At 40.9% G+C, this 27,215-nt stretch overlaps 2 protein-coding genes across 6 annotated transcripts; one reads left to right on the top strand and one right to left on the bottom strand.

Annotated features, from left to right (window-relative positions):
* Positions 1–452: 452 nt before the first annotated feature.
* On the bottom strand, positions 453–6,580 carry kbtbd3 (kelch repeat and BTB (POZ) domain containing 3). 4 transcript variants are annotated; one of them, XR_013628009.1, is made up of 10 exons: positions 4,925–5,878; positions 4,385–4,587; positions 3,947–4,112; positions 2,959–3,141; positions 2,716–2,889; positions 2,359–2,649; positions 1,995–2,237; positions 1,032–1,242; positions 728–856; positions 453–640 (listed from the first exon to the last, which is right to left on the bottom strand). XR_013628009.1 is itself a non-coding variant. In XM_058079938.2 (10 exons), exons 2-10 carry the CDS (start codon positions 4,585–4,587, stop codon positions 500–502), a joined length of 1,842 nt encoding a protein of 613 aa, XP_057935921.2. In that variant the 5' UTR covers positions 6,332–6,580; the 3' UTR covers positions 453–499. The 4 variants fall into 4 exon arrangements, 3 of the variants coding, with proteins under 3 accessions (XP_057935921.2, XP_057935923.2, XP_057935922.2); XM_058079938.2 differs by lacking the exon at positions 4,925–5,878 and adding an exon at positions 6,332–6,580 and having other exon boundaries at positions 728–877; positions 952–1,242; XM_058079940.2 differs by lacking the exon at positions 4,925–5,878 and adding an exon at positions 6,062–6,134 and having other exon boundaries at positions 728–877; positions 952–1,242.
* Positions 6,173–25,871, top strand: fam168a (family with sequence similarity 168 member A). 2 transcript variants are annotated; one of them, XM_078792959.1, is made up of 9 exons: positions 6,173–6,366; positions 14,252–14,360; positions 14,775–14,866; positions 16,246–16,326; positions 17,956–18,101; positions 18,319–18,505; positions 18,998–19,125; positions 19,218–20,672; positions 22,281–25,871. In XM_078792959.1, the coding sequence occupies exons 2-7, from the start codon at positions 14,299–14,301 to the stop codon at positions 19,108–19,110; spliced, it is 681 nt and encodes a 226-aa protein (XP_078649085.1). In that variant the 5' UTR covers positions 6,173–6,366; positions 14,252–14,298; the 3' UTR covers positions 19,111–19,125; positions 19,218–20,672; positions 22,281–25,871. The 2 variants fall into 2 exon arrangements, with proteins under 2 accessions (XP_078649085.1, XP_078649086.1); XM_078792960.1 differs by lacking the exon at positions 14,252–14,360 and having other exon boundaries at positions 6,178–6,366.
* Positions 25,872–27,215: the final 1,344 nt, after the last annotated feature.

The following is a 27,215-nucleotide window of genomic DNA, read 5'->3' as shown; positions in this document are numbered from 1 at the left end:
GCTAGCTCTCTAGTTTGCGAGTTAGCATGGGTCTCAAGACCCTGCAGTTGCGCAATATGTTGTAAATAAAAAAAAAGTAGAAATGTGAGCCTATCCCAGCTGTCTTTGTGCGAGAGGCGGGGTACAGCCAATCACAAGGCACATATAGACAAACAACCATTCACACTCACATTCATACCTATGGACAATTTGGAGTCGCCAATTAACCTAGCATGTTTTTGGAATGTGGGAGGAAACCGGATTACCCGGAGAAAACCCACGCATGCACGGGGAGAACATGCAAACTCCCCACAGAGATGGCCGAGGGTGGAATTGAACTCTGGTCTCCTACCTGTGAGGTCTGCACGCTAACCACACGACCATCGAGCAGCCCCCTTTTTGCTTTCTTCACATAAAATGAATATGCGACCTAACACCTGAGACCTAAACAAGCAAACAAAATTGATTCCATCTGAAATATGAATAACATTTTAATTTTTTTTAACACTTTTTCTGTCAGTTAGAGTGCTTCTGTCTCTTTGCGCATGTCACCCCATGGGTCTCTGTGCCTGTTGAAGCTGATGAGCTGGCAGTGGAATTCAGTCAGTGCTCTCGGCATGGGCGACACTTCCTCCCATTGACTCCTGTCACTGTGGTATACCTACGGAAACCATAACTATTTGAGTTAATACCAAAATGCTGGCCCCATTGTATGTGATTGGTCGCCCAAATTGTACCCCAGTCCTACCTGGACTTCATCTGTAATCTCGTCAGGGGAATAGTCTCCACCGAGGATGTAAATTTTGTCTTTTGTACCAACTGCTCCGGCATTGAACCCTGCACACTCAAATGATCCCTCACCCTTCCACACGCATGTCTGTGGGCAGAAACTGTACACCTGGATTAAAAACACATGCATATTACAGTACAACAAACTTTAACTTTAAAAATCAGTACAAATCGTAGTCCCACCTTATAAGTGGACAGGTCACATAGGTGCAGCGTGTTATGAATCGATACAGCCTTGACGAGCATTGCATGGAAGAACTGACCAAATTCTGCCACCAGGCGGCTCCACTGGTTTTGCTGGGCGTCATAGCTGAAGAAGCAGTCCAGTGAGGGGTTGAAAGACTCAGTTATCTCTACCTCTGATCCCAGTGTGTAGATAATGCTGCCGCAAGCACTGGACTCGGGGTAGAAGACTGCAGTAGGTAGAGGACTGACTGAAAACCAGCTCCTCGCCTTTGGATCGTAATACTCCACCTAAACACATAAGAACACGAGTAGCTTCATTCATTCATTCATTTTCTCAAGAGGGTCACAGGGGTGCTGAAGCCTATGCCTGGACTGATTGCCAGCCAATCACATGGCACATATAGACAAACAACCATTCACACTCACATTCATACCTTCATTCATTTTCTACCATTTTTTTTTCCTTACGAGGGTCCCGGGGGTGCTGGAACCTATCCCAACTGTCTTCGGGCGAGAGGCGGGGTGCACCCCGGACTGGTCGCCAGCCAATCACAGGGCACATATAGACAAACAACCATTCACACTCACATTCATACCTATGGACAATTTGGAGTCACCAATTAACCTAGCATGTTTTTGGAATGTGGGAGGAAACCGGAGTACCCGGAGAAAACCCACGCGTGCACGGGGAGAACATGCAAACTCCACACAGAGATGGCCGAGAGTGGGAATTGAACCCTGGTCTCCTAGCTGTGAGGTCTGCGCGCTAACCACTAGACCGCCGTGCTGCCCACATTCATACCTATGGTTGGCAATTAACCTAGCATGTTTTTGGAATGTAGGAGGAAACCGGAGTCCCCGGAGAAAACCCACGCATGCACGGGGAGAACATGCAAACTCCACAAAGAGATGGCCGAGGGTGGAATCGAACTCTGGTCTAGCTGCGAGGCCTGCATGCTAACCACTCAGCACCGTGCAGCCACAAGTAGCTTCATGTTGGTAATAATGAGCATCAAAGGCATATTCCACAAAAAAAGTACCTCTAGCAGACTGGAAGTATCCTCTCTAGATCCATTAGTCCGCCCCCCAATGACATATACGCGGTCAAGACAGACCACAGCTGTGTGCATGGTTCGGGGGTTTAGCATGGCAGGAACGGGCGTGCAGGTCCTTGACACTGGACAGAAGCACCACACCTCATTGGTAGCATCATGGAAAGGCTCTGCCACATGGAGACGTACTGCTCGGCGACAGTTTCCACGGCAACCACCTGTGACAAACATCTTGGAAGCAATAAAGTAGTTATGGAGGAATATGTTGAATGAAATGAAAAACCTGCACAATCTATGACGTCGTTAGATTTTACATGAGTATCTCATGTTACGGCAGTGTGAGATCACATACCTTCTCAGCATAGCTAGTCAGGTGGGAGCCCGGTGGGTCTGGCATTGCTGTCACCCCGTCCCTGTCGTTCATTGCAGGCTCTTTCCACCGGTCTGTTGCTACACAGTAGCAGAAAGAGAAGGAGATCTCTCTGTTCTCTTCTGTCTTGTGTATGTAAATGTAGCTCTTTGTGGTGGCAGGCCTGGCGTCTGTGAACAGCCCACTGTGTTGAGTCTGTCTGCCCTGAGCCTCTGAGAGGAGGACCGTACAGGACTCATCGCTTCTCATTAGAGTATCTGATTCAAGAAGGGTCTGACAGACAAGAGGTTAAATTTGAACAAGTTGTGCAGGACTATGTGGCCTTGAGTGTGTGACTACCTTAAGTGAACGTGGAGGTAGATGGTGAGGCCTGGTTAGAGATAACAGTCTCGGTAGCATCTTCTGTCTAACAGGAATATCGTGGCGTATCCACCTGAGAAGTGACATCACCACAGCCTCCTCACTGGGCACACCAAGGGCATCTGACCTAAGGCATTCCTCCAACACATTCACCTACAATAGTGCTCAGTTACACAAAATGTACATGGACAAAGAAAAATGTCCTAACTTGACAAAGTGAACCTGCATATCCAGAAAGTCTTGTGTGATGGAAAGGTTGTAGAAGTTGTGAATCACAAAGTCGGTGGCAGTTTGATAGAGGGTGACTGAACCATACGCCTCAGCAAGGGACAAGAGTGACAAGCAGTTATGAAGATCCAATGTTCCCAGCAAGAAGTCACTACACGCTCTGGACAGAACTGATACCTGAGGACACGACAAGAAAAATGCATATATGTATGTACTGTATATATATTTTTGATGAAATATACAGCCAGTAAAGCATTCCAAAAAGTGCAAAAGTGAGGCACTTCTAGCTTATTTTCTAACCTTTGTCTTTTGACAACAGTGAATATAGTCTCTCACCACTTTGGGCTTCAAATATTATGGCTTCACTCTATCACATTTTTGAAATGATGCTGTTTTGGGGTGCAATATGAGCTATTATCAGAGCTATTATCCGTGTATTTTGCCTAAATTGAGCATTTTCAAGCATAAAATGGCTAAATAAACTGTGGTACCACTAGTTGTTAATGTAACGTTGAGTGATACACTCAATCACCACACTTGATCGCCAGAACAACAGGCTTTTATTGCAGGTTTGAATGATCTCCCAACAGGCAAATTACTCTGGGCTATTGTTGAGACCGTTACCCACGCTAACTTCATACTGAATTCTGAAACCTGGACGTCACTCCACACCCCAAAGGAACACATTTACAGTAAACACACAAGCACAACTCTTATTTATGTCTTTAATGGCTTATGTACTCTAATTATGTCTAGTATATTGAGTGATACGAGTGTAAAGGCGACTAAAGAGGTATTATTTCTTGTCGAGAGAGCTCGAATAATTACTACTTTGCAGAAATTCACTTATCATGGTCAGATCTAGAACCAATTAACCATGATACAGGCTCTATTACTGTAATAGAATATTGATATGACCAATGACATTAATTAGCCATTGGTTTTGAGGAAAGAAATGAACAAAAAAAATGTGTGTTTCTACCTGTAAAAATGAAGCAAGCTGAAATAGCGAGTCCACGTTTCCATCTGTGATAAGAATCTCGCCAGAGTAGGCAAAGTCCAAGAAGGAGCCCACCACAACTGGACACTGGTTACGTAAAGTTACTGAACCATCATCGCGTTCACGCATGTCCGCTTCAAACATGGCCCTAAAAAATAAACACATTAATTTATTCATTCGTTTACATAACAATTATTGTTGACTTTGAGTCTATCCCAGCTGACTTTGAAGATACACCCATGGAGCCCATCACAAGTCATACAGCATGTAAAAACCATTCCCACTCACATTCTCACTTAAAGACAATTCCTAGTTAACCAATTAGGGTTATGGGAAGACCTGGGATAAACCCAAACAAGTTCCACACATACAGTTAATGTTAATACGGTTAATACAAATAATGCTGGCAGATATACATACCTGAAGAAATCACTGCATGCAGAAAGAACACAGCGATGGCAGGGAAAACTTTGCTCTTGAACTATTATGGTAAAGTCGAACAGAAGACCTCGCTCTCGAAACGATTTGAGCACGGCCAGCAACTGAAGGCCATGTGAGTCAGACACCTGGAGCAGGGTATGCCGGTCTGGGACATCGCTGCATGACACTTTATGATCAGCCATCTTTTTGAAAATGATGACAAAACCGGGAGAGGAAACATGTAATGTAATTATTTATTGTGTCATATTATTATTGTTTGTCTAGACTTGTCCTGTGTATGTGAAACACAAGGGAATACGTTTTGAAATATAACGAATACATAATAATAAAAATATTAGTGTAAAGGTTATGGTACAAATATTAGTACACTGCGATCTTTAGTGTGTTTCCAGTTCAAGTAGTATAGTTACGACTGTACTGTTGACACATATTGTTTTACAAATTATCCATATGATCGTATTACTGTAAGTAACATGTCGGAAACATAAGCACATTGCTACTAGCTCAGGTTGTACTTACAGTGGCAGTACCCTGGACAGCTCTTTCTCGTAGCTACCGGAAGCCCGAAATCCCGCGAGGACTTGAAAAAACCTTAGAATTGTTCGTACAATTCGTGTTGGTAATGTCATTTTTTGTAAACATTTAAAGCACATTGATGTATGAATACTATATAAAGTTATCGGGACATCAATTGAGGTTAAAATAATAACTCAGAATACAGTACTGTACATTCGGACCTGTAAGGCTTTTTATGTTGTGCGGAATGTCGAAACGAATGTCGAACTGACTGATGGGAATTGTTGTTTATGAAATACCGGAAGTGCCCAGATGCATACGTAAGACATTAATTTGAGATATTTAGTGACTTAATGACTTAAAGGAACACTTTTTTGTCCTTTCAATTTTACTCGAGATATTACATTACACTAACTAAAAATGCATAAAATATGTACGAGCACTATCAGTCTTCCAAGTATGTAAACTACGTACACTGCGTTACTCGCTTCCTTAATTTTGACAGTTTAGTGATGTCCCGAATCCATTACTGTCGTTGCACATTAAACGGAAGTGACGATTACAAAATCGATCATCTTTGTCTTCTTCGTACGCGCTTCTTTTTAATAGTAAATTGAAACCAAACGAGCTAGTCCCGCCTCTTCAGCCACGTATCCAAGATGGCGATGGGTTGTTGAGGATATTATGCTTCATCGCTGCATACTGACCAATAGTAACATCCGGGTACTGGGGGCTAAAGGCATTTTTGCAGTACGCACTTCTAAATGCAAAGTGTGGAAGTGCTCAGAGAAATGTTAAAAAAATCTAACTTTTCCGCCACTGGGTGTCGCTATTGTACTGTGAAGTCAATTGTGTCGCTATATTTACGGTGCACACGCGACTGTATTTGAAATAGTGGACGTCAACTTGGAAATTGAGCGATGCTGCATGTCTACAAATAATGTAAAATCGTAAATAACTGAGAGCCATATAATATCATACAAACATACAAAGACCAAGCGACGGGAATCACATCAAATTCACCATCTTTACTCATCAATGGAGGCTAACCTACACTAGTAGACCTACCATTGTCATTTGCTTGATAACAATCAATATTCACTTGGCTTAGTTATCGATCCAAAGAGACTGCAGAATTACCAGAAAAAGATGGTTTAAAGGACATGCTTGTTTGACTTATTAATATTAAAAGCTCTTCAGTGCTCTCTCTGCTTGCATCCCCGCATCCATCGCTCTCTCTCCCTCCCTCCCGGCAGTGCATCCCCATCCCCCACTCGGCGGCCGTGTCTGTGGCGGATCACAGTGTCTAGCTGGGCCCACTCAACGCAGCTCCAGCGCAGCCAGTCCGCACCGACCCGAAGCAGAGTCCACGCCAGAGAAAAAAACGAGCACATCAGTTTCACAACCCACCGTGGAATCTTGTTTTCTTCGATAGAGTGACGCTGGTAAGTGTCGCCGTCGCCTTGTGGAGGATACTCACGTCCATGTGTGGACTTGGGAGGTGTTTGTTTTGTTCGTTTCCCCCCCTGTCGATTGTCCTCCGTGTTGTTGGCTACTGTGGAACTAGCGGGCTAGCTAGGCTAAAACGGGCCGGTGTACATAGCAGAGCGGAATGGAAACTAATTGTAATGTCGTTGTGGCTGTTTGTCAGGAATAGTTCATCAACGGTGCTTTCAGTCCTGTTTTGCCCACCGGTTGTGTTTTTCCTGTGAATTAAATCCAAAATTAGCCTCTGATTGTGAATGTTTAGCCGCGCTAGTAGGGATGCAGTGGGATGCTGTTGTAGCATACAAGCTAAGCTAACATGAACAGACATGAGCAAGGATGCAAGGGGATGTTGCTGTAGCATGCAAGCTAAGCTAACATTTGTAGCCTACTATTTTGAGTCTATGTAGATTCCCGCAAGGGCTACATGGGAAGAGTTGTGCACAATGCAGTCAACGCGGTGATATAATTGGCAAGATGGCATCTCCGTGTTGATATCTACAAAACGCTGGCTATTCAAAATGGTGTCTTAAGCTTGTTAGAGTGTGACCATTTTTGTCCAACAATGGCTGTTTTGGCGTTACTCGCAGTCTTTGGAATGCGACGCAATGCCAGCACACACTCTACATTGAGACAGGTAGAAAAAAAACATGAATACGTAATTTAAATAAACAAAAACATTTTCGGGAAAAGTGCAATGCGTTGCTTGTGTTTTGTTGGTGTTTTTCGGGTATACTGATAAGTTGCGTTCAGGGTCGTCACGTGATTACATTTGCACCGCGCAACATAGCCAAACGCACCTCATTACTATAGATCTTCACTTTACGAAGCAATGCGTCTTATATTTTACATCAATACACGTTATTCCAAATGTTAGATGGTAGAACATGTGCTTAAACATGCATATTTTTGGACGGATAATGTGACAAAGGACGACTGGTGTAAATATTAAAACTGTTTTGCACAATTTGCTGCTGCAATTTATAAATAAATAAGCCATCTAAACAGTATATCATTCTGGGTTTGGCTCAAAACAAAATTTGTTATTTCTTAAAAACTAGCACAACATATTTGTTTTGTTGGAGCTTTAGTTGCCACACACAAATAATCAGGCAAAAATAACAAGTTTCATTGTTTTTAAGCTATAAATGATTCTGTTCAGTCTCTGTTTCACCCCCATACACACGATAAATACAAAAGTTTACTTCATTGCTCAACTGATAATTCGGGATTAGTGAAATTTATCTGTCATCAAAGCAGTTCTCAGTTATTTCCTGTCATGCCCCCACAACAGGACAATGTTTTCGTGCCCCCCTCCCCACCCAAATGGATAACAGTGATGTATACAAGTATATTTATGAGTTAAACTGCATTGTGATTATGTCAAATCCATACATGTTGGCACTTCTGCACTGAAACCGAAAACTAAAACCGCCTCACGTCCCCCTGACGGTTCACAGCGCACCCTGGGGGACGCCCCACTATTTGAGATGCACTGCATTAAAGGGACTGTATGCAGTGGGTTCCCGCCTAGAGGGAGCCAACATTCTAACATGAAAAGCATTACATTCCGCCTCTGCTTTGAGTTTGTAAGCTGCGCTGATGTAACACATGCACACGCAGTAGATTTCTTGGCTGCTAATGGTAGCAATTTGGCAAAGTTTAGCGAGTAAAGTTTGCTATTATTGAATGTTTAGCCTATAATAACCACTCAAAGACTCCAAATTTTTAGCATGCGTTCATGCTACATGTATACCAAAAGCAGTGAGTTATTTTATTCAGGCGAAACAAAAAGGCACAACATTTTTTACGCAGTTTAATTAGTAATAGACCTTTTTTGTGCAATCTGTTTTTACAGACATTATTGGTAACACATGCTAGCCCGCAATAGTGTCTAACATTTTTTTTATTTAGGAAATGTAATTAGGAGCAGGTTGCATAGATTGTGAAACCGATTAATCTGTTGATTAATGGCATCTCTAAGGCAACGAGGATACATGAAGTGCACTTTGTGGCTGCAACCAGCAGAGGCTCTGTTGATTCACCCTCGACTTTGAGGTCAGCTTTGTGAAGTCGAGCTGCATCCACACTGACTCGTCACTGTCAATAAATCTTGCAGTGTATATATCACTCTTTTAAACATGAACAGTGTGTTGCGCAATTCGTCTTATGGCACTTCTGACTTGCTAATAGTACCACAGTACAGTATAAATCAACTGGGTAGATTGCAGCGCTCCATGTGATTATTGTCGGGATTTATTTTCATTGCTTCATTCAAAGTCTGCTCATGCTGACTCGTGCAAAAAGCCCCGTCAAAGTGTCAGGAGCCAGTTTAATTTCAGCTCCAATCTAAAGTGACGTCGCCTGCCTGCCATTTGACAGAGAGGCGAAAAAGGGGAAGGGCGACCGAGCCGTGTGTCGGGTTTTGTTGGGCTGTATATTGAGTGCTGCGTCATGTGTGTGTGTGAATGGTGGGCGGTCCGTCGCCGCCATAAAGCTGTCAAGCCTATAGAAAAGCGTGAGTCACTAAATGTTACAATAGGCCGGCTTTAAAACAGACTGTTGTCTTTGCGACACTTCATTGCCATGTGGTTTAAGCACTCAAGGAGTTTTTCATCGTTGATTAGAGAATGATAAACTCCACTGTCAAGTGTGAATTATGTCAGGGTATTGCAGACGGGTTGGTTGACATCAACACCCGTCTCCATAGTATAAATAATCATGTTTGACTCCTTGTTTTTCTCTCTGTTGTGTTTTTGAGTACTTCCTTTTGGAGATGATTTCCAGAAACTGTGAAGTAGTTTGGTTGTCACAACAAGATGAGATGAGATTCTAACATCTACAGTTTAAAAAAAAAAAAAAAAATATATATATATATATATAAATTCTTCTGCATTCTGTGTGTATGCAAGCGGCCCCGCCTCCACCCACAGAGACAAAGCAACGTATGACAAAAGGGCTCACTCCGTTCATGCCGTTCTATGGAACTAATGTACCAATGTGTTGAAAACAATGTACAGAGTGAACTCTCTTCCTGCCTCGGAGGTGAGAGATGAGAAACAGATGTTGCATGCGTATGGCAATGTATGGAGGCGAGCAAAATTATCCTGTTCATTTATTGTGTGATTAATTCATTTATTATTGTCCCCACAAGGCATTTTTTTCTGAATGACAAATCTTGTCACATTTTATTTCCCACAAGATCTTGTGACAACCCTAATATAAACCGATGACTATATAGCTATGATTTGGTGCTCTCAGATATACATTTTGCTGCACAAAAAAGTGTATTGATAAATAAAACAAGTTTTTCTCTTTTTTGGATAAAATAATATAAATATTGTAGGAAACATTTTGATAAATATTTTTGATGATATAGAACAAAGGAGAAAACAGTTTACTGGCTACAGCCTACACTTTCGGGCTGCACACCAACAGCAAATGTCTCCACCTTGCATGATGTAATTTTGCTGCAAGCGATGAAAGCTTGTTGTTGTATTTCCACCTTTTAACAGTCAGGAGTTTCTTCTTTCTTGTACAAAAAAAAACAAGACAGTCGCAATATCGTGATTCGATTATCTCGCCCTCTCTGTTGTGTTTTTCTTTTTAATAAATGATCGCAAGTGCAGTCTGTACAGTACCAATAGATGGATATTTTGAGTTTCTTTAGTATTTAAAATCAGAAAACATGTTTGTTTCGTGGGGGAGCATGACAGAAAATAATTGAAAACCACCGACTTAAACGCATGTAATGTATTCTCCATTTTGACATATCAGTTTTTCACTCATATTTCAGGGAAATGTGGTCCCTTATCTAAATACCATAGCATCCTAAATGGATGTAAAGCATCCTGTGGCAGTGGGTTGCATAGGCAGCGGGCCACAACATTAATGTGACATTGATGTGGGGGATTGTAGACCCTAGAGGTATGTGACTGATGAGCTGCTTTTGGAAAGGAGAAAGGAGGAGGTGGAAGCCAGCACATGGAGAATGGGAAGACGGTGATGCCCCGACGTGTCTGGCTGTGTCCTAGATTTAAAATAGCCGATAGATGCCAAAGCAGGCCCCATTGTTTGGGCAGAAAGAGAGAGAGACCACTGATTCTATCGTGCTACACTTATTTCCTTTTGGACTTGATCAGGGGTGCACTTTGTTGTGTTTGAGATAGGAGCTTTTTCTATTCATACCATCCATATCATCAACTTTCTTACTACTTATCCTAAAAAAAAACTCATGACCGATTGTAAAAATAAACAGATGAATTGATAAACAAAAATGCTGATTGTAAAAAAAAAATGTAATTGGATTGCACAAATAAATCGCAGAGAATAATGGAATATATTAAACATGCATATACTGTTGAAGCATAGTCCACACTCAGTTTATCACTTTTAATTTTTCCCGTCCTCCGTCCAGAGGTTGGTGCTTTGTGACACATTTTTTTATTCTCTACTGCATGGAAGTGTGATAACGCCCACTGCTTCTGATTTGTTGCTATAAGAATAGATGCCTGGTGAGGTATTATGCAGGAGGGTAGAATGGGCATGGGGGTTGGTTGTGTTGCATTGTACATGTTCCCTCGGAATGGTTGTTACCGTGTGCACGCGTGTGCATGTGTGAGTGAGGTATATTCTTTCACAATATTTCTCTCTCTCCCTCCTCTGCTCTTCTCATTATAATCCACTCTCGTCCCTCTGGGCTCCATGGATCTCCCTTTTATGGAGAGGAGTCCTCATTATTGTTTTCAGGCACACGACCAATTATATTAACACGGTTGAATAAAATATGCAGGAACATCTCGAAAATGAGATGTGCAGCATTTCACAACACACGGCTCAAAACCCCAGCAGCGTTATTAACACGTAGGTGCTCTGGTTGTGTTTGTAGAGCTGTACCTTGGGGTTAAAGCTCAGCCCAATTGAAGTACTGCTAATAGACAATAATCTGAAGTAAGTTCTAAGGAAGCCCGGCGGCAGGGAGAGCTCACTGAGAATGTGGGTGAGTTGCTTTCCAATGAAGCGCCGCAGATCTTTTTCATTGTCGAAAAAACCCGCCTGTAAATAAGTCAGACTGTGTATCATTTCCACAAAGTAAGATTCCTTATTAGTGAAATATTGTCATAGTTGGAGCATAGAAAATCAGTTTACCGTTCACTTTTAGAGCCCTTAAACACAAACTAACACCCCTATAGTCACCTTTACAATCATATTACTCAATATAGTCGACACAATAAGCGTAAATAATCTATTTGTAATAAATAAGACCTGTGCTTGTGTGTTACCTTAAATGTGTTCCCCTAAGGGAGAGGAGTGATAAGCGTACAGGAAGTGATTTTGTGTGTTCAGAGCCGAGTATCAATTTTTCCGGTGTTTTTATTTGGGATTTATTGTTAGGGTTTACTGCACCTGTTGTGAGATAATTCACACCTGCAATTAATGTCAGTTGTTCAGGTGATCAAGTTTGGTGATTGTGTGTCTCATTGCACATTATAGTAACATTACTGTAGAATACTACATAAGGGGATGCTCCAGGTATTATCAATAAAACTCTTGAACGGTTTTAACCTAATTATATGTCTGGGGGTCGTTGATTGATTTTAACCAACAAGCGACATGTCAACCATGTCCTCCGGCACCAAGTATTGTCTATTATCACTCAATTGTAAGACATTTACTACAAATTTGGTAATGTTGGGCTATGACCGCTTTGAATCAAACCATTACAGTATATGCAGTATACTCTCACTTCTGATACTGGGATTGTGTTTTTTGTAATTTTATGGGAGGTGAATAATTTGAGTACAACCATACAAATGTTTGCATTCTTGTGGTAAAAAGTAATTGACAGATTAAAGGCAACAAATTCACTACTGGCTGCACGGCGGTCGAGTGGTTAGCGTGCAGAACTCACAGCTAGGAGACCCGAGTTCAATCCCACCCTTGGCCATCTCTGTGTGGAGTTTGCATGTTCTCCCCGTGCATGCGTTGTTTTTTTCCGGGTACTCTGATTTCCTCCCACATTCCAAAAAAACATGCAAGCTTAATTGGCGACTCTAAATTGTCCATAGGTATGAATGTGAGTGTGAATGGTTGTTTGTCTATATGTGCCTGAAGACAGCTGAGATGGGCCCCAGCACCCCCACGACCCTCGTGAGGATAAGCGATAGAAAATGAATGAATGAAATTCACTACTTCACTTATGGTCTAAATATATTGAACAGAGCATCTTCTCGTTAGAACAGATCCTTTCTGGGCAAATGGAATGCCCGAAGCGCCTCACCAGCTTTCCTCGACAAGCAGCAAAACAAAGGGGATTGTGATTCCAATATATACCCCTACTTATCACACACATTGGCACATGGGCTCGTTTGTTTTTGTACACATACATAGATGCTCATTAGACACCACCGGGTTCCCCCCCTTTTCTTTCTGGCTCAATTCAGTCGGCATCACCTTTGCCCACAACACATCCATTGGTGCATTCAGATGCAGCTGTAATTGGCAGGTGATACGTTTGCAGGGTATGACCTCAGGGTCTGCTTTAGCTGCTTGTCCGTGTTAATGAGCAACGTTCCCATTCCTTTGACATGTGCTCTTGGCACATTGAAACTTGGGCTGAGTGCATTAATGCAATATTTTAAAAGGTTCATAAATTATTTCTTTATGAAAAGACTGAGTCAATATATACAGTGGTAATATTCGCTGACTTGGCTTGTTCCTGAACAAAGTATTTTATGGGCATAATCGCGCACTTCAAGACAACAAACCCAAATGGATTAGTAGACAATTTGGTACAGGCCAGCCCATTTTTCCACAATGCTGTATGCACATTGAAGGCTGCACTAAAATCACAATCAAAGTGCCATCCTTTTCAGATAGAAGATCCATACAGAACACCAACTTCACTCATCGCTTTATACGTTTTCCTCATTTGTGCCAACATGTACAGTGTCGTCTGCGGTTCAAGATTGTATGCGCTGTTTGATTTGCTTTGCTTGGTCATTGTTTTGATGTTGAATAAACGGCTTTATTGGATGTTCAGCACAGCACGGCACATCACGCTGCTTATAACCTGCTTTAATATTTTGTTTGCAGTTCCATGTGTTCATCATAATTATTCTTAAACGTATTTAAGAGCAGCAGCATGAGACGCCAATGAAACACTAATTATACATGAACATACATCTTTGTGTTGATCTTTGTAAACATAATTGAGTCAATGTGAGTCAATTCAACTGAGGTTTTGCTTTTACAGTGAAATAGGTGAATAAGATGACATAAAATACAGTTGGGGTACCAACCAATAAGATGTGTATGTTGGATGCTTTAAAATGTGTCCTGCACACTGTGTCACTTGTTTAACCTCAGTTTTTGAAGCCCCACTTTTCAAATAATTGTGTTTTCTACAAAAAAATCTTTGTACTAGTACACTTCCTTGTCTCACTCAATCTTCAAAACCGAAGTTTTGTAGATATCTGCGGTCAAAGGTCTGCACCCTGCCAACCATTTTACAAGGTTTTGTCAGCATTGGATGGAGGGCAACACTGAAGTGAATGAATGATAGGATAGTGGAGAATTAACACTTGGTAAAGGGGAGTGTATAATTTGTTTTAGCAAAGTTAATGAGTGCATTTGGGGGCCTTTTGTGTTCCTAAGACACAGCCGTGACCACGCTCGCTCACTCGGACACGCTGTCTGCACGGCCGCATCCCCTGCTGCAGTCACGAACCATTTGCTGTGTACACTGATGCTTGCTTTTTTATTTTTATTTTTTTGCTGTTTTTTTTTTTTCCTTTGCATTTTAGTTTTCGTTGTAATCATGACCTCTCACTGTTTTAATTTCAGATTTGCATATCCACTTCCACTCCTTCCTCATTTGCATACAGCAAGAAATGGCGAGCGGGCATCCCACAGACAAATTCAGTTTCATGTATCAACCAGACACGCACAAGAGGTACGCGGAACAAATCTACACACTTGCACACACCAACACTTGCCCATGCTCATGTTATCTTTATGCAGGTAAGTACAATGAAGCTCTCGAGTGTGACACTGTGACTGGAGATCAAATGTCTAGTAAATTTCTTCAATATCCTTACCGCTTTAGGTACATCAGTGTTGTTGACTTTGCTTGAGGTGTGATGGGAATTTTTTATTTTTATTTATTTTTTTAGGCTAAATGTTGCCATAACAATCTCGGGATAGGGGTTTGTTGTGTGTGCCAATCTTTGTGTGCACTTGATAATCCAAACGATGTATTTGTCATTTTTACGGCCCATGTCTTTCTCCCCTCCACTTTCCCCTCCTACTTATGGTGCTATCCTTTCTTATGCCATATTTTTTTCCTGTCTTTTTCAAACTCTTTCAGCAAAAACAGGTTGTCTTCAGCCATGAATCCAGTCTACAGCCCTGTCCAGCCTGGCACCCCCTATGGAAACCCCAAAAACATGGCCTTCACAGGCAAGACACACACATTAACTCTACATATCAGCAATTTCAACATGTTGTTGACATTGACAAGTGCATCGTGTTTTTAGTGGGTATTTGTACAGTATAAATGGGTAAAAACCTTTTTTATTAGTGCAGTGTTTCATGTAGCTGACATTTGTGCAGATGACAATGGATCAAGTCCCACTCAGTGTCGCATTCACAAACGCCCTGGGATTTAATGACGACCAGTCCGGGTTGTCGTCCCTTCTGCTTTTTTGCTCTTGAGGCTGTGTTCACACTTTTTGTAAAACGGTTTCTAGTGTGAATACTTTGATGAGACCACATAAACTGTGCTGCACATCAAACAAGTGGACCAAGGCTACTAAAAGAGGTGGTTTTGGTTTATTTGCAAGCAAAATGTGGAAGAATAGGGACATTTCAACTCCTGTATATTAGAATGGCCGTCTTTTTTTGGTATATCTCACACGCAACACGCTTTTTTAGTACATTCGAAACCCAGCTAATTTGTAAACAGTAGATCTTATTATGTTCTCGGTGAATTGATACGCTCATAAAATGTGTATTTTTGACACATGGCTCACTTCCTACCCATCCTGCTACCTTGATATTGATGATTTTCTCAGATTTCGGTTCAACATTTGCAATAAAAGCATTAAAAAAAAAGCTAATTGTGAGATGAGATGTACCTCGAGAACTCTCCCCACCTCTCTTCAATTGCCATTGTTCACTCTAGACACAATCCAGGTTTAAGCCCTAAATATGCCTCACACACTTATTAAACACATTTAAATTATAAAATGTGTAGATACAAACCAATAAAGAATGATAATGTAAGACTATCGGTGAACAAACGGAATTGGAGTCTCAGTGTCAGCCTTCAGCCTACATCAGCTATGATAGGCTCCATCTTCCCACACAACCCCAAGCAGAATAAGCAGTATAGAAATGAATGGAAATGAGCCATCTGTGTTGTTCAAATGAAACCCAGTCAGACGAAGAATAAATGTTGTCGTTCACTCAAATAATCAACAGTCAGCTCACAGCTGCATCGCCGTGTGATTGGCTGCCAATAATAGCATACACTTGCTGTCTAGGTTGCACCTCCCTCCTCATCCAGCTTCGATGCTTTTTTTTTTTGATATTGTGAATGTATGACGTGTAATGTAAATGTAATGGCGCTTGAGGGCTCCGTACACGTCTACAGGCAACACCAATGATCCTCAGTTTCTCACATCTTAATGGCAAGTGTGTCTCATCCGCGCACTTGGTCTGTGCATAACAACCTGTCTTTAATGAGCGCCATCTGCAAACAGCCTTCTCAAATCCAAACATTACATTTTAGGGAAATGATTCCTTGGTTTAATGTCTTTCTCTCTGATGTCCATCAGGCTATCCAGGGGGTTATCCTACTACGGCACCCACATATACGCCAAACCTCTACCAAACGGGAAGTCCTGGGTATCCACCAGGTGAGTCCCATCTGTGTACACCTTGTTCATGTGTTTTCAGAATTTCTTTCTTTAATTCGTTGCACGTCATTTGCACTGTCCTTCACAGTCACTTTCTTCAGACTGATGGTTGGAAAAACAAAGTTTTGCAAAATAACTGCAAGCACAACACTGAAATGTTTGTAGCCTGCAACGACTAAGTAATTATACCACCGGTTTAGATAATGAGCCACTAACAAACTTCGCACAGGCATTGGGTATGCCAATTAGCATAGGCTATCTGAAGTCCAAGATATGGCTCTTATCTAAAAAAAAAAAAAAAAAACTTGTTAGTTGAGACACTCGTAACTCTGAGTACTACTGTATTACCATTCCCAATAAATGCCTTGCTTTGTGCTTTTTTTAAAAATCATTCAATGTGTTAAATGCATTGAAAGGTAATTCAAAGCACACACTGCTTTGTTCCAGCTGCATATTGTTACACAGACTGTATCGTTCTTGGAATGTTATGAATTTTGGTTGCTGTACTTGTGCTGTATGTAGAATTTATAGGCTCAGTAACATTACTCTCCAAAGAATGCCGTTATTTTCTGTAACCATTAGAGAATCAGTACCTAACCTTACCATACAATACATGTTCGAGATGAGAATACATGATATGTGCACACACACACACACACACACACACACACACACACACACACAGCAGCTTCTGCACCTCTTTGTTCCCTTGTCCTTGTGTGAGAGAAGTGCTTTCATAAGCTGTGCATCACTAGCTTGTAGCATGTTTGACCTTCAAGCTCCTCCGAGTGGCCATTCAGAGTTACTACATCCAACAGCAGAGACAAAAATGCATTTACTCTCTGAGCTTTCCAACCTGTCATAGAACAGTTAGTATCATTTATAACTGAGTGACTGTGTATTAGTCTGACAGAATTGTATAAATTTGGCAAATGTCGTGGCAGGTTCATGTTTGTAATACGCTTTGCTGTAATGCTGTAAGGCATCAAAACATAATACCAGTGCTCCATCTGGAGGTTTCTGCAGAAAATACAAATACTTCATTTTTTTTTTTAAACCAAGCTTCTTGCAAATTTTTTTTTTTCCTTCTTTATTTTGAACATCATCCAAAGCACAACAAACCAAACATAAATCAACACTAATAAAAACACCTATGTACATATAAACACACACGTTCGAAAGGGAATGGGAAGAAGTCAAGACTTATCTAGTTCCACCCCCCAACCACCCAGATTCCAACCTCATCCCAAAATCTTTAGACTTATCATTAATTTGTTGCATTCACAAGTGAACATTGACTCTGGGCTCACACTGAATCTGTTGCGGCTTCGGTCCTGATCCAGTTCAGCTTGCCGCAAAGTGCTACTCACACTGACTCCGGTAGACGCAGCGGCGAGCTCCGCTTCAGCTACGGAAACCCACAGCTTGACCATAGAGTGCTCTGGCATCTGAAGAAAAAGTTAGACCCCAAACCGCATGGAGCTAGTGTGAGCCTACAACAGGGATTTCAATCTTGCAGAATGCTTCAGGCGGCTGCAACGGAGACGGATTCAGTGTGAGCCTGTTGTGACGTTTCTCCGGTGGTTGCTTCTTTGCTCATCTGTTTCCTCTGATTTTTTTTTTTTTTAGGATATACTGCAGCGGGTACCCCTTACAAAGTGCCCCCTACTCAGTCAAATGGAGCACCCCCGCCCTACACCCCAACCCCTACCCCATACCCGACAGCTATGTACCCCATCCGCAGTGCCTACCCACAGCAGAACTTGTACACACAGGTAAGGATGCTGGTGCGCCGCCCAGTATACCAGGTTACAGTATTGGCTGTGCACAGTGGTGCGCTGGACAAAATTATTCATTTCTTCACACTGGATGCAATTCTGCATGAGCACAAATCATAAATGTGCTTAAATTCCAAAACCTAACCACCCAAACCTCAAAATATATCCTGTGTTGTATACAATATGTACCGATGCCTAATTGCTGCTTCTGCAGGGTGCATATTACACCCAACCGGTGTATGCAGCTCAGCCCCACGTGATCCATCACACCACCGTGGTGCAACCAAACAGCATCCCCTCCACAGCCCTCTACCCGGCCCCAGTCCCTGTACCCGCTCCTCGTAACAACGGCATGGCTGCCATGGGGATGGTAGCCGGGACAACCATGGCCATGAGTGCAGGTGAGACCATATTGGAGGTATTTTTTTTTATATTGCCGAAATGTGCAGGGTGTGAAATCTGAAATCCAAAGCTCTAAATTGCCTCTGTCGTTTACAACTGCGTATTGTGATAGAATGAAAACAATAAACAGTTTTCTGATTCCCTGTTTTAGGTCATTTTATTTGGCTCTGCAAATACTGATAGGATAACATGCATTAGTCTATATTAGAAGCTTGTTTATGCTTACTTGATCAGTTGACTTTATTATTATTATTATTCCAAAACGACGACAAAGAGACTATCAATAACATGCGTGTGTGGTTAGCCTCACATATACATGACATTCTGACTTCTAATGTAAGTGTAAAAAGAAGCGAACCCCTGTCAAAACAACAAAAACAAGCCTCAAGTTTGAGGTTGCACTGTTGATAAGCGACTTAACATACTCTCATGTTGCATGATTATCATAAATTAGCATAAATAATCTCATCTGCTGAACTAATATCCCGCAGGGACCCTGCTGACAACGCCCCAGCACCCCCCTATCGGAGCACACCCCGTTACTGTTCCCACCTACAGGCCCCAGGGGACACCTGGGTACAGCTACGTGCCACCCCACTGGTAGAGCCCACCCATTAATGTAAGCGTTGATCCACTCCCTCTGTTCTTTCCCTTCCTGTTGTCTGATGTGGAATAAATCGCCAACGTGTACCTCCTCTTGTCTCTCTCCAGATCTGGAGTCCACCATCATATGCAACTGCTCCCGGTAACCATGGGAACTCTGCACCATGTCTGCAGAACAAAAACTAAAGTGCAACAGCCACTTTAATATCATTCTCTAACATTTTTTTACAAAAGCTGCTTTTGTTTTTCTCTGTTCATTTGCCAACCAGTCATTACCTTTTTTTTTTCTACTTTCTTTCGCTAGGTCTTTAATTGGAACTCCAGAAGGGCGCTTGACCAGTGATGGGTTTTGGTCAACCCCTATTTGTGTGTGTGTGTGTGTGCGTGTGTGTGTGTGGTCCTGCCTGCTGCTCAGTTGGCTGGAAACTATTGCGCACTTATTCCCTCAATATCATCTCCATCAGCCATTGCAAAGACCTATTGACTTATGCTGCCAAATTTTTTAACAACTAGATATCAGCACAGAGTTTTTACCAATTTTAATTCAGTTTTAGGCAGGTTGTTTTTTGTTTTTTTTTCATGCTTCTTTATTTTGTTGCTATTCACATTCTCTTTTCCTTTTTTCACCAGCAGTTCCTTTTTAATCATTTTTGTCATTTTGCTTTATTTCACTTTTAATCCAACCTCACTTGTCTTCCGGCACGTCACTGTCTTGTTGTGAGTCTGTCAATCCTGTCTCCACCACTTACTTCATGCTACATACTATGCAGGTTAGTATGTTTTGACACTGTTGATAAATTTAGCTCAAGAGCGTTTTTGGGGTAGGGGAATCATGTTTTTTTTATGTTATAAGCGTAGGTCAATATTCACAATAACGTGTGGTCGTGCAACACTCGCCACACACACTCGTCACTCGCATAGGCGCTCCTGCGGTCAGCAACAACACGACCACCTAGTGGCACTTACTGTACAGTCCTGCCAGTTCTAATGTTATTGATCAACAACACAATAAAATCCATGTTTTTTTTTTTTAGGCGTAGAATGCGAATAAAGGAGTTAAAAGGGATTGTGTTGGTTGATGATACAGTTCATTCATCAATAGTGTGGTCTCATTACGTCATCCAGACGAGGACCAATAACCAAACACTCCTTTAAACTGCAACATAAACGGGCATTCAAAGGAAAGCATTCACAGTTGACTGCTTATTTTTTTTACACGGATTTACAGTGTGTTTTTATTTGTTCAATTGGCTGAAAAGTGACACAAAAAAGCAGCATCTCAGTGTAATTCAGACCGTTTTAAATTATGACCAAAAGTAGTATTTTTCTTTGTACAAGCACATCTGTGCTAGAAGGTACCAGAATCCTTTAGAGTGGTGCAAAAGATTGCCTTTTCTCACAAATGTAAGAACTCTACCATCAAGGATATTCATACTTCTAATAATAACAACCATGAAAAAAGGCCTACATATTTGCCATCCTCCCACTTTTCCAACTAAAACTTAAAACACCAAATTTGGCCATTGCATGGGTGATTTTGCCTTTTGTCTCTCTGCTTTTACAGTGAAGAAAATAAGTATTTGAACACCCTGCTATTTTGCTATTTCTCCCACTTAGAAATCATGGAGGGGTCTGAAATTTTCATCGTAGGTGCATGTCCACTGTGAGAGAGATAAACTAAAAAGAAAAATCCAGAAATCACAATGCATGATTTTTTAACAATTTATTTGTGTGATACAGCTGCTAATAAGTATTTGAACACCTGAGAAAATGAATGTTAATATTTGGTACAGTAGCCTTTGTTTGCTATTACAGAGGTCAAACGTTTCCTGTAGTTTTTCACCAGGTTTGCACACACTGCAGGAGGGATCTTGGCCCACTCCTCCACACAGATCTTCTCTAGATCAGTCAGGTTTCTGGGCTGTCGCTGAGAAACACGGAGTTTGAGCTCCCTCCAAAGATTTTCGATTGGGTTCAGGTCTGGAGACTGGCTGGGCCATGCTAGAACCTTGATATGCTTCTTACGGAGCCACTCCTTGGTTTTCCTGGCTGTGTGCTTCGGGTCGTTGTCGTGTTGGAAGACCCAGCCACGACCCATCTTCAATGCTCTGACAGAGGGAAGGAGGTTGTTCCCCAAAATCTCACAATACACGGCCCCAGTCATCCTCTCTTTAATGCAGTGCACTCGTCCTGTCCCATGTGCAGAAAAACACCCCCAAAGCATGATGCTACCACCCCCATGCTTCACAGTAGGGATGGTGTTCTTCGGATTGTACTCTTCATTCTTCTTCCTCCAAACACGCTTATTGGAATTATGACCAAAAAGTTCTATTTTGGTCTCATCTGACCATAAAACTTTCTCCCATGACTCCTCTGTATCATCCAAATGGTCATATGCAAACTTAAGACGGGCCTTGACATGTGCTGGTTTAAGCAGGGGAACCTTTCGTGCCATGCATGATTTCACATCATGACGTCTTAGTGTATTACCTACAGTAACCTTGGAAACGGTGGTCCCAGCTCTTTTCAGGTCATTGACCAAGTCCTGTCGTGTAGTTCTGGGCTGATTCCTCACCTTTCTTAGAATCATTGAGACCCCACGAGGTGATATCTTGCATGGGGCTCCACTCCGATTGAGATTGACCGTCATGTTTAGCTTCTTCCATTTTCTAATGATAGCTCCAACAGTGGACCTTTTTTCACCAAGCTGCTTGGTAATTGCTCCGTAGCCCTTTCCAGCCTTGTGGAGGTGTACAATTTTGTCTCTGGTGTCTTTGGACAGCTCTTTGGTCTTCGCCATGTTACAAGTTAAAGTCTTACTGATTGTATGGGGTGGACAGGTGTCTTTATGCAGCTAACGACCTCAAACAGGTGCATCTGATTCAGGATGATACATGGAGTGCAGGTGGACTTCTAATGGGCAGACTAACAGGTCTTTCAGGGTCAGAATTCTAGATGATACACAGGTGTTCAAATACTTATTTGCAGCTGTATCACACAAATAAATTGTTAAAAAATCATGCATTGTGATTTCTGGATTTTTCTTTTTAGTTTATCTCTCTCACAGTGGACATGCACCTACGATGAAAATTTCAGACCCCTCCATGATTTCTAAGTGGGAGAAATAGCAAAATAGCAGGGTGTTCAAATACTTATTTTCTTCACTGTAAGTGAATGATGGAAATCAGTGCTGCTGTAAAAAAAACAAAGTACAACATGTGGGAAAAGTAAAAAAAAAAATAAAGTGATATCTCACTTGCTTTTCATTGGACACTAACACTTACACAATCTTTATTTTTACGACGCTTTAGCCAGTGTTTGGTCATTGGTTCTTGGCTTGAGGACAGACGGGGGAAGGTGTTAAAATTCAGATCCGTGGCTTTTTCAGTAATGACTGGGGGGGTAAAAAAAAGATGGGGGCGACTTTGTAATAAACATTTACAGAGGTATGTCGACGAGGAGGCTTGGTATTGCAATAAAATATGAGGGAATGCCTCAAATTGTCTCTAAAAAAAAAAAATCCAGGCTCTATAAGCAGCCTTAATAACGACTATTACATGTAAGAAGAGTAGAACATATCAACAATTTGGATATTGAATAACTTTGTGAGGAACTATTGTACAAAATGAAACAAAAATGCATAAGTTGATGATTATAATTTAATGCTAAGTAATTAACCAGGTACTTAGGCTTTTTAGTGCAAGAGTGAGGAAGACGCTATTTATATTGTAATTAAAAATAAACACAAAGTGGAGTGTTTGAGGTATTCTTAGTCCACACGTTTGTATACCAGAGCGTTAATGCTCAAGAAATATTGCATAAAGCTGCTGTCGGATGAAAACCATATCTATTGTTGTTTCTACTTTTTTTTTTTTTTAAGTTTATGTGCCTGAATTTCAAGCAAACAAAAAATAGATTTTTCTTGTGACAGCAGTAATGTCATTAGTCTTAAGGATTTATTTAACCTACAGTATTTCTCAATTAAACTTATTTTGTTTGGTCAATTCAGCACAATGGGTATGCATAATATTCAGGTGTTTAACTATCGCATCGGATCACTTAAGTTTAAAAAAAAAAAAAGCAGTATATTTATACAGCAAGTGGTACAGTAATGTATTTCTAGCTAAGCATGGTTGCATCAGTGTGGCAGCTACTGTTTGTGCTTTAGGTATTTGATTTCAGCTCCTCCTTTTTAAGTGCATTTGTCCTTTTACATAACCTGACTGAGGCAAAGTGGGGACGGGGGGCACGTCTGGGAGACGATGGAGGTGAGGGTTCACACTTTTGGGAACCTCCCGAGATGCTTCGTTTGGTTACTAGACCTCGACTGGGTGGCTTGAATGAGCATGTTTAGTTGACGATTGTCTCCTTTGTGCCATACTTCACTGTTGTTCAGTAGCTTTTTATTCTCCGAAGTAACCAGTGAACTCTGTTATTATTAAGTCTTGCTTCCTGTGAATCTTGTTTTTGTACGACTGTCTTCTTTTCTCACACTGTTTGATTGCATAATTGCCTGTCCGATTTTTATCCTGTCTTACTGTTTTCCTTTTGTCTATTCCAATTTTTTTGTCCGTGCCACCCTTTACCTCTTTAAATATCTTTTTCTTCTCTTTTGCATAATGCAGAATCCTTCCATGACCACTTTTTTTTTTTTTACTTTTCATTCGAACCCTCGCCTCTGAAATTGTCCCATTTTTAGTCCCAAATTTTGCAATCCTCGCAATCCTCGTATTAGGGTCACATTGAAAAGGAAAAAAAATACTGCTAATATTATCCAAAACATCTATGTCACAAGAAGACAATATTGTACTAATAAGTCAGAATAATACCTTCTTAAATGTAATCTTTTTAACAATTGTTATATTACCTGCTTCTACTTGCTGGCGAATGTTGACACTCATTATTCGAAAATGTAACAATTTATATAATTCTATTCGTTTTCAGTGTAGCCCTAATACACATCAATGTTTGGCCGTTTTTAATAATTACATCACTGAGCCAATTAAAAAAAAACAGCAAGTGTTACGAAATGATTGGATACAGTGAGCCAAAATGATGTACAGTGGAACCTCTGTTAGGGTCATTCATTCGTTCCGGAAGGTCGGACTCTAATCAAAACTACGCAAAATATTTTTTCCCCATAGGAAAGCAACAAAAAACACCTTTTTTTATAGCTTAGGACTGATAGTTATTTTGCAGCCCCGGTCAGTGAGAAAATCTGCGACTTGTGGTGTAACTGTATTAGTTAGCAAAGAACTACATTTCGGTCAACCACTAACCAAAATAGTTTTTCCCCATAGGAAAGCAACAAAAAACACATTTTTATAGCTTAGGACCGATAGTTATTTTGCAGCCCCGGTCAGTGAGAAAATCTGCGACTTGTGGTGTAACTGTATTAGTTAGCAAAGAACTACATTTCAGTCAACCACTAACCAAAATAGTTTTTCCCCATAGGAAAGCAACAAAAAACAAATTTTTTTATAGCTTAGGACTGATAGTTATTTTGCAGCCCCGGTCAGTGAGAAAATCTGCGACTTGTGGTGTAACTGTATTAGTTTGCAAATAACTACATTTCGGTCAACCACTAACCAAAATAGTTTTTCCCCATAGGAAAGCAACAAAAAACACATTTTTTTATAGCTTAGGACTGATAGTTATTTTGCAGCCCCGATCAGTGAGAAAATCTGCGACTTGTGGTGTAACTGTATTAGTTAGCAAAGAACTACATTTCAGTCAACCACTAACCAAAGTAGTTTTTCCCCATAGGAAAGCAACAAAAACCACATTTTTATAGCTTAGGACTGATAGTTATTTTGCAGCCCCGATCAGTGAGAAAATCTGCAACTTGTGGTGTAACTGTATTAGTTTGCAAATAACTACATTTCGGTCAACCACTGATGGCGGCCTAGCTGGGGACGCTACCGGTTGCAGTTTCCGTGCAAACAGGAACGTTTTATGATAAAAATAGCTTAGGAACACAATTATATATACAATACTACACAACGTGCGCCATATTGTATGAGAACAAAGGTAACATTTTTGACGTAAACGGAAAAATACTCTAACAGAGGTTCCACTGTATTAACAAATGAATGTCTTGTGAGCATTTGAACAGATGAACCTTTGGAGCACTGAGAGAATTGTTTTTAGACGTTCTACAATACATTGTACTATATATGGTGCTTATACGTTCTTCTTATTGGGGAACTTTGTTTTACGGGAAGGCAGACCTGCTTGGCTGTTTTTTTTGGACAATTAGAGAAAACAATTAGCACAAAGCAGGCGGCTTTCCTTCATTTGACTCCATTCCTTGCCTCTCGATTTCAATTTGCACTTAAAGTAGAAATGGACAGTTGAACACTTTGATGTGTTAACTCTCTTTGGCATTGTACTTATGCGGGAAAGGGAGTCCCCCCCCCCCAGGCATATATTTTATGCTCTTTTTCACTTTTTGTTTTTTTTTCCAGTGAAAATGCGACCAAAATATTCATAGCGCCTCTTTTTCTTCTTCCATTCTTCCATTTTCAACCACCCCCTTCCTTCCTTTTCTTTGCCGTTACTAAGTCTTATATTATTTTTTAATAAAAAAAAAAAAGAAAACACTACTATCACAATGAATAGTAGGCTCTAAATTGTATTTGATGTTCTGCTGCAGTTTTTTTTTTTTCCGACTAAGTCAGCGATAACTCTTGGTTCAATTTGACACTAAGTGTGATGCAAAAAGTGGAAATTCCTTGTCTTCCAAAAAAAAAAAAATACAAACAAGCAAGAAAGAAAGCATACTTGCATCCAATCCGTCTCGGATCGAGTATTAGGAACAACCCAACTTTTGGAAGTTTTAGTTTGGTACCCAGTTTGCACATGCTATGGTATTAACCGTAAGGTTGTGTTTGGAAACCGAAGCCCAACGTCTGTTCAGCGTTGATAGAAGTGAATTGTTTGTTAGCTATTTGGTCCAGAGTGAAGGACCTGTGTCAGGCTTGTGATATGAAGTGTAAATCTGTTTTATTATTTTTTTTTATGTTTTTTTTATGTTGAGGTTATTTTTTTTTGTAAGATCAGTTAGTGATCTTAGTACTATAACTAAGCCAAGTTTGTAATTGTATATTTACTGTAAAATGTAGAACATTGAATAATTATTAAAATTTTCCTATAAAAGGAAAACTGTCTTATGTGAGTTGATTAATTAGAGGGCGGGGTGGAAAGATGACGCATTTCCACACAGTTTTCACAAATTTGCAAGATCTCACAATTTTTTTTTTTTTTCCTCCATGTCGCCCCTGGGGGGTTCTGATTTTGTCGCACATTTCCCCCAATTCATCTTCAGTTGTAAACATTTTCCACACATAATGTTCACTTTTTAGCCAATTCATAACCCAAAGAGAGCAAAGAACAACCACTCTTTCACTTCTCTTTAATCCATCCAGACATCCGAGTGGATTGTGCAAAACAAAGTATCACTCACGCACAAGTCAGCACTGCTGAACAAGCGGTGACGCACATACTCTTATTGCACGAGATCTTACCAAACACTCATGTTTTTATGCAAAGGGCCTTTAACAGTAGATTGAACCAGACTCAGGTGGTTCCATCCATCCATCTGTCTTATGTGTGGGAATATGCCTGCAATTCATGACTTGGAGGTTGAGTGAGCAGATAAATACGGTGGCCGCCATTAATGTGCAATATTCGACTGACTTAATACTGAAAATACAACATAATGCATTTACAATTCCCTGTAATGTTTCTGGCAGGGCCCCATATCAAACTAAAGAATGATTGTTATCACTGTTGGGTTTTTACAGTTAAACTTGTTGTGACTGACCGCCCGGAAAGTCAACATAACATTCCAACTCTTCAGTTGCATGACAGTCAGTCAGTCTCGTACTTCAGCCGTAACATTTACAGTTGTCTGCGTCGTCCTTTCTCTAAAATGCACCACAATACAAAGTGAACTAATGTCTTCCAGTCCAAATATGAGCTCTTTTAACAGTCTGCACTCAATGATGTGTGGCAGACGTCCAAAATAGCTGGCACTGTAAAATTTGCTGACTATGCAGCAAAAGAGCCTACAAATTAAAATGGCAATGGCTAATTTAATAAATT

The sequence above is a fragment of the Doryrhamphus excisus genome, linkage group LG8 (genome assembly GCF_037039965.1).
Source record: "Doryrhamphus excisus strain RoL-2023G ecotype Guam linkage group LG8, RoL_Dexc_Guam_v1.1, whole genome shotgun sequence".
In the NCBI taxonomy this organism is placed as follows: domain Eukaryota; kingdom Metazoa; phylum Chordata; class Actinopteri; order Syngnathiformes; family Syngnathidae; genus Doryrhamphus; species Doryrhamphus excisus.
The sequence above is the reverse complement of the archived record's forward strand: the minus strand, read 5'-3'. Positions and strand labels throughout refer to the sequence as shown.